At 47.9% G+C, this 7230-nt stretch overlaps 1 protein-coding gene across 1 annotated transcript; it reads left to right on the top strand.

The window, feature by feature from the left end:
- Positions 1 to 802: 802 nt before the first annotated feature.
- LOC122392724 (serine/threonine-protein phosphatase 2A activator-like) lies at positions 803 to 6614 on the top strand. Its single transcript, XM_043387941.1, has 6 exons — positions 803 to 1249; positions 2115 to 2197; positions 2896 to 3105; positions 3424 to 3641; positions 4214 to 4439; positions 5290 to 6614. The coding sequence occupies exons 1-6, from the start codon at positions 1234 to 1236 to the stop codon at positions 5815 to 5817; spliced, it is 1281 nt and encodes a 426-aa protein (XP_043243876.1). The 5' UTR covers positions 803 to 1233; the 3' UTR covers positions 5818 to 6614.
- Positions 6615 to 7230: the final 616 nt, after the last annotated feature.

The following is a 7230-nucleotide window of genomic DNA, read 5'->3' as shown; positions in this document are numbered from 1 at the left end:
AGGGATATTCACAATAGGCTGGAGCACCCACAGCCAGTTAAAGTCAGTTGGATGACATCCACCACATCAAAATTGTGTCACCAAATTCAGAATATCTTGATCTATCAAAATATAAAAATATGCATAACAATACAGTACCTATATCTGCAGCACCCCATACTTCAACTTGTTTCACGCAATGTATTTATAGCATTCATTTACCTTTTTGCGGAGCTTTGCATATTTATTTTGTAAAACTATTTCCCTCAGTTAAATTAGTCGGGAAATGAAGATACACCATGACAAATCCACGCAAGACTGTTAAGTCACAATTACTTCGCAACTTTGCATACACTGTAAACACTGTCTCGGTCTGATCAAAATTCAAAGTAAATTTTAGCTCAAAAGCAAATAAGTCTACACCAGCAAGCGCGAAATAGCTAATTTTATTATTGTTGTAGGTTGCAACGGTTGCAACGTAACGTAAGGCGAACTAAATACACAATAGCTATGAAGATTTGTTCGAATGCTGTCACAATATGACATCATTAAACTTGAACTTTTTTTGGAAGTTTTCTGAAACATTAAGTCTAAATTGCAATTTTGACCATTGAAAGAAAATAACTCAAATTTATTTTTGACTAAAATAGTCAGTAAAATTAAAATTAGAGCCAAATTTAACAATATATTTGCAGTGGAATTCATTTTGAACTGTAATATTCATGACGTCATTTTACCAAAAAAATAATTATCTAAAAATGTGAAAGGTATTTTTTTTTTTTTTTTTTTTTTTTTTTTTGCTCGGCCAGCCTAGTGCCAGTCTCGAGCGGTGGGACAGTTAACCCGGCAATTTTGGCCGGGATGCAAAAGTTACGTTAAAAGTTTGATTGTAGACAAAGATAATGTTCAGTTTTGAGTAATAGCACGAAACGGAGTGTCGTTGCCTAGCAACGATCTTCAGTGCCTAGCAACTCGCACAAAAAACGAGATGTTGAAAGCTGATTGCCTAGCAACCTGATACTGGCAGTGAACTGTCATGAAAAATGATAGCTGTTTGAACAGTACGCTCACTTTCGTGGGCTTCATGTGCGTACATCGAAATTAGTATTGTTATTGTGAATTATTTAGACCGAGATCGAGAGAATCGAGGCGAGATACCTATAGATCGAGGCATCGGAGGCATCCTCAATCCGAGATTGTGGAGCTGAGTGGAGTTGAAAAGACAGATCATCATATTCACGTTTTTTTGCAGAAATGGCAATTAATTGTGGTGAGTTCAGATTTTATGGCGGGTTTTTGATGTAGGTACCTACCTATGTCCTATACCCCAGGACCCAAACTGGGAAATAATCAAAAAAATCCATGTAATTGCTGACATGCCTGGCGTAACAGGCAGATTGTGCCAAAACTTTGGCACAGCATCTCTTGTGATCTGTGTGCTGGAATTTTTGCCTGGAAGGTGCACAAAGAAATTCTAATGAAACGAGCAATTTAATAAATTTTGGCATAAGGCAAGATTAAGTATTAGCTTACTTCAGTCACTACTCACTCACTAACTACATTCAAATAACGAACATGAGACCATGACTGATGGGTATGTAGGTAATGTTCATCCAAGCCTACCTGGCCTGAGCTCCCTGGGTTGACATTTCAATTTGTGAAACCAGAGACAGCCCTTGGATGATGGGGGATACCTTGGTACCTACTTACTTAACTGAGTATTGCTGTTATTACCTTACCTTACCAGGTACAGGAATTTAGATGGCCAAACTTGGCCTGTTTGGGTCCTGATCTCATTAAGCTCTGTGCATGAGGACAGACATAGCTATATTACTTTTGCGTAAATTGTGTTTAGTGGGTTCACAGAGCTTTCAGACTGTAAGACCATACTTAGGTGAGCTCTTGTTTTCCAGCTTAGCTAAGTCAGTACCCTGGTGCTGTGGGTGAGAAATCATAATGGTTGAGCAGTGAGCATCAAGTCAGCAGTATCATGGGTAAAGATCAGCTGCCAGTGCCTCTTTCATTAAGTTTAATATAAAGTTTACACTGTTCTAGTTGATTTAAAGTCATTTTTGAGTAAAAGCTTTCTATAGCTCTGTCATTTACACTGCAGTGTGTTCATTTTTGTATTTCAGATACCCATGACTTCAAGATTCCTCAAAAGGAAGTCAAGGCCCACAATGAGCTAAAGAAATGGGCTGAATCAGAGGCTTATCAGGTGAGCTATTGATGTAGCAGCTCAGTACTTATAATATGCATTATCAAAGTCAATTGCTCAATTATTTTATAAGTGCCAGGTTATCTTCAGCTCAGTTATCATCCAATTATTTGCATGATTCAATTATCTTATATTTCTGGTTCGAATCATCATTTATGATGTTGGTGTGCTTAGTTTTTTTTTAGTGGTTTATGCTCTTCAAATCAACCATTCAACTAGCTTTCATATTGGCCTTATCATTTACATCAACTCTTAGCAGACTTCTGAATTTCCTCAAATTGCCTTACCCAATGAAGAACCCCCCCTTTCACTGTTTTGTCCCTAATTGAAGTAGAGATTTGTGAGAAAATGAGTGTTTGCTGTAAAAGAGCTGCTGAGGGCTTGTATGCCCAATTTTAGGATCTCTGGTCAACTGGTGACTTGCAAGGTCACTTCAATTTAATTTAAATTTTGTGATTTAAAATAGCTAGTCAAACTTGTTTCAACCTTCAGTGGTACAATTGAGGGCAAAAGCTCTAGTGAAAATAATTGCAACAAACTAAGCACTAGTTAGGTACCTAATCCATTCAATACATTACCTACTTGTTTTATTGTTAGGCATGAACAGTCACATTGAAGCATCGATACACCCGCGCCTAATCAGTCTCTCCGGCGCCAACACCCAGCATCCGGCTGATCATGCTGTCCCGTCTCCACAGGACATCATGGGCATGCTGCTGGCGGTGAACACGGCGGTGCGCGGCCTGAAGATGCCGCCCGCCACGGCAGAGGCTGGCTCCGACGCCGTGCGTCGTCTGGTGGCCCTCCTCGACCATATGTCCTCCTGGGTGGACGAGATCGCGCCCGTCGAGCAGCCCCAGCGCTTTGGCAACAAGGCTTTCCGCACGTTCTATCAGCGCCTTGAGGAGGTCTGTACACGTTGCCGTAGCCGGAGTGAATCTGTCGCGCGTAGGGCTGACACTGACACTGTAGACTAGTCTAGCATTTGGTGTCACTGGTAACCGGTACCCATATCCACTTTCATGATTTACGTTTACCTCTTCTCGCGCGTCCACTGCATGCGGACCGTGGAGTGGACACGCAGCAGGCAGCAACTGTGCCGCTGGCCGTGAACAGACCGACCCGCTTCTGACCTGTGTATGCTCGGGTTATCTGTGTCCACCGTTGTTTCTGTGTTACGCCCCGCTACCCTCTGCCCGCCGCTGACCATTCCTCACCGTCCTCAGCGCGCCGAGCCGCTGCTGCGGGACGCCCTACCGCCGAAACTCCACCGCGCCGTACCAGAGATGGCCGTCTACCTCACCGAGTCGGTCGGCAACGCCACCCGCATCGACTACGGCACCGGACACGAGCTGGCGTTCGTCATGCTGCTCTGCTGCCTGTTCAAGGTCGGCGCGCTGGCCGAGGATGACATGGCAGACGCCGGACTGGTCGTCTTTCCACGGTCAGTGCCTTCCTTCACCGGGTAATGCCTGCATTTTTTTAAAGTTAGCTCGAATGGCTAACTTAACGAATGGCCGGTCCCGTAGCTCAGTTGGTTAGAGCGTTGGACTCCGCGTGGTGAGAGCACGCGTTCCCGGTTATGACAGTCCGGGTTCGAAGCGCGACGGGCGCTCGACATTTATGGGCCTCCTGACAGGTATGGCTGCGGTTGGTGGCAGGCCGTAGCCAGGTGAAGTCAGCGAGGGGACCGGCCGTGCGCGGCTTTGTGCGCACGTTAAACTTTGGACTCTAAATTCTGCCATAGAATCGGAATTGCGCGATCGGAGGGTAGAGGGCAGGGTCATCGCAACAAGCTGCGCTTAGCGGTGGCTCTGTCCTTGTGAATCCTTCCCATCAAAAGATTCGGACTAAATTTATAAAAAAAATGGCTGACAAAGCTGGAGCCCATGCTAAGCAGAGTTTGATGCGTGGGTCGCGGCCTCCGTCGTCCGATTGGGCATTTTTGGGCACTCGGGAGGATTTTAACAGACCGTATATACCCACCGTAACGCTCGCGTGCCCCGTTCGTTTCAGGTACCTTCGACTGGCACAGCAGCTGCAGCAGCGCTACCGTATGGAGCCGGCCGGCAGCCAGGGTGTCTGGAGCCTGGACGACCACCAGTTTGTACCGTTCATCTGGGGCAGTGCGCAGCTGATCGACCAGAACCGCGTCTCACCCAAAGCCATCGCCAATGAGGACATGGTGCACGCGCTGGCTAAGGATTACCTCATCTTTGCCGCCATCGAGTACATTCTCAAGGTGTGTGCTGGGGAGACTGTGTGATGGCGGGAAGAAGTGAGGTGTTGGGCTGTTGCGTGACCGCTTCTGGGTGGTGATGCGACCGTTCGGGGGGGGGGGGGATTTTAGCAGCTGGATGGAGGTGTGTTACGACATGTGCTCCTGCGTATCGCTCAACACGTTGTTTAAAGTCTGCACCGATATAATAACATTGAACATTATGATAATGGTTGAAGCATCGGACGTCATTTACCGGTGAATCTTGACCTCAACGAAGATGTACTGTATACGACGTGTTCTTTTTTAGGAAAGTATCTTGAAACTCGCTTCCGGACCGTCCACTAATTTTTTTTTTTTATAAATTTAGTCCGAACCTTTTGATGGGAAGGATTCACAAGGACAGAGTCACCGCTAAGCGAAGCTTGTTGCGATGACCCTGCCCTCTACCCTCCGATCGCGCAATTCCGGTTCTATGGCAGAATTTAGAGCCCAAAGTTTAACGTGCGCACAAAGCCGCGCACGGCCGGTCCCCTCACTGACTTCGCCTGGCTACGGCCTGCCACCAACCGCAACCATACCTGTCAGGAGGCCCATAAATGTCGAGCGCCCGTCGCGCTTCGAACCCGGACTGTCATAACCGGGAACGCGTGCTCTCACCACGCGGAGTCCAACGCTCTAACCAACTGAGCTACGGGACCGGCTAATAAGGTCATGGATGCCAATGAGCCAATTTGCTCATTGGCATCCATGACCTGCCTCATTTGTAACTTTTAGCCAACCGTGACCCGAACCGCCCCGACCCGTGACCCTTACCGGTCCGTAACCGACCTGTACCCCTTCGACCTATGACCGTCACGGTCCCCGTTCGCAGGTGAAGACGGGTCCGTTTGCCGAGCACAGTAACCAGCTGTGGAACATCAGTGCCGTGGCGCGTTGGACCAAGGTCAACTCAGGTCTGCTCAACATGTACCGCGGCGAGGTACTCTGCAAGTTTCCGGTCATCCAGCACTGTCGGTTCGGCTCCATCCTGAGTATCGCTCCGGCCTCTGAACGGATACACGAGCTAGTGATCCCGGCCGATGTGACGGGTGGGCCGCTCGGAGGATTGGGCATGCACACGGGGATGCCTGTGGGAAGAATGCCGCCAGCGGGAGCCATGCCGGGGAAAGCGCCCATGGGAAGGATGCCTCCACCGGGAGGGATGCCCATGGGAAGAATGCCACCCCCTGGGGAAGTGCCCATGGGAAGAATGCCTGGCACAGTCCCGATGGGCAGAATGCCGCCATCTGCGGGTAAGATGCCGCCGCCGCCCGGTCCTGCGGCGGCCCCGGGCTCAAGTGCCCCCGCGCCGGGTCAGGGTGCCGCCCCGTCTGTGACGTCAGATGCAGGGGAGCGGTGACAGTGTCAATAGGATAAGTTACAGATGGTCAGGAGCTGCCACGTATGTCCATCTGGGGCAGTGTTTAGGTGATGATAGGATGAGGGCCGCCAGGACGGCGGTATCATTTCCCCGTTGCTATCTAAGCCTCTCGTTCACCTCTAAGGCTGGCGGATGGTCTGCGCTTTACTCATCGCGGAGCCCGGCAGTGCAGTGGTGTGCGCCTTGTGTGGCTGTGGTCGACATTGTCCGTGATGGGTTGATCAGTGATGCCTGCTTGTTGCTCGCTGTACAATGCTAGTTCGTCCTGTCTGGTGATGACGCTAAGACACACACCCTCAACATTCGAATCGTGTGTCGAGTTACCAGAGCATCTCATTTTCGATACCCTGTCTTTGTTGTTGATGATGAATTAGAACGTGTAATAGCTCAGATGTGATCAGTCAGACGTAGCGCGGATTGTTCGTGTTCGTGTCTGTTCTGGGATCATTTGAGTTTGTGAAGGTCAGCGGGCCCTTCCTTCCCTTGTGTGATCATTATGCTTGTGTAAATCGATAAGTATTCGGGGTGCGTACACATAGCGTAGCGTGTGCGGCTTATGCATATTGTTTGTTTGCGTGTTCGGCCCAGTCGATCAATGCCGCTGTTTTTGTGATGCTACGTTTGGTTCGAATGTCCACCATAACTCTTCATCGTGCTAGGTTTTGACCAGTTTCTGAAAGTCTGATGAGCGGCAGACTGTTATGTTAACAACTGTTATGACTAAAAACTGCGATACGACTTCTTTCTTTACGAAAATAAACTTTTGAAAAGGTTTACTGGGTAGTCAACACTCCCCTCGGCAGCGCATGTGCTGTGTCAAGGAAATTATTGACTTGTCACTGACGAGGAAAATGATTCGAAATGGGAAAAGCAAGTGGAATGGTGAAATAAAAATCTAGTAACCAGAGCTGGGCAAGTGCGTTCCTTTAGTGCGTTCCTGCGTTCTTCCGTACGTACGCACCGCCCTTTTTAGGAACGCAGGAACGCAAAGTTTTTCAAAGGAACGCAAGTAAGAGGAACGCACCACCCGAAATTTTGAAGCGTTCCTGCGTTCTTGCGGAACCACCCGAAAAATCATATTGCTGCCAATGACCTCTGTGTCAAATGTTTGAATCTCGAGTACGTGTGTTTGCCGGTAGAGGCGCCACTTGTCGGTCGAATCGAGGAAGGCTCGTTTAGATTTAGTGGTGATGTTCACTATTCGATTCGGTTTCAGCCTTCAGGCATCAAATGTGTAAAGGAATATGATAACTTTTACTTAGATACATCTTTCAACTTAACTATTGTTTTTAAGCAGGTCGTATTTTTGTTGAAAACCCTACGGATGATATTGGTAAAACGTATTTCAGATATTCGATTCGGAAAAGAGATGTCGAGTTGCTTTTCGGCCCC

Source organism: Amphibalanus amphitrite, unplaced genomic scaffold (assembly GCF_019059575.1).
Source record: "Amphibalanus amphitrite isolate SeventyFive unplaced genomic scaffold, NRLGWU_Aamphi_draft 000498F_arrow, whole genome shotgun sequence".
NCBI lineage: Eukaryota > Metazoa > Arthropoda > Thecostraca > Balanomorpha > Balanidae > Amphibalanus > Amphibalanus amphitrite.
Note: the sequence above shows the minus strand (reverse complement) of the source record. Positions and strands in the feature narration are given on the sequence as shown.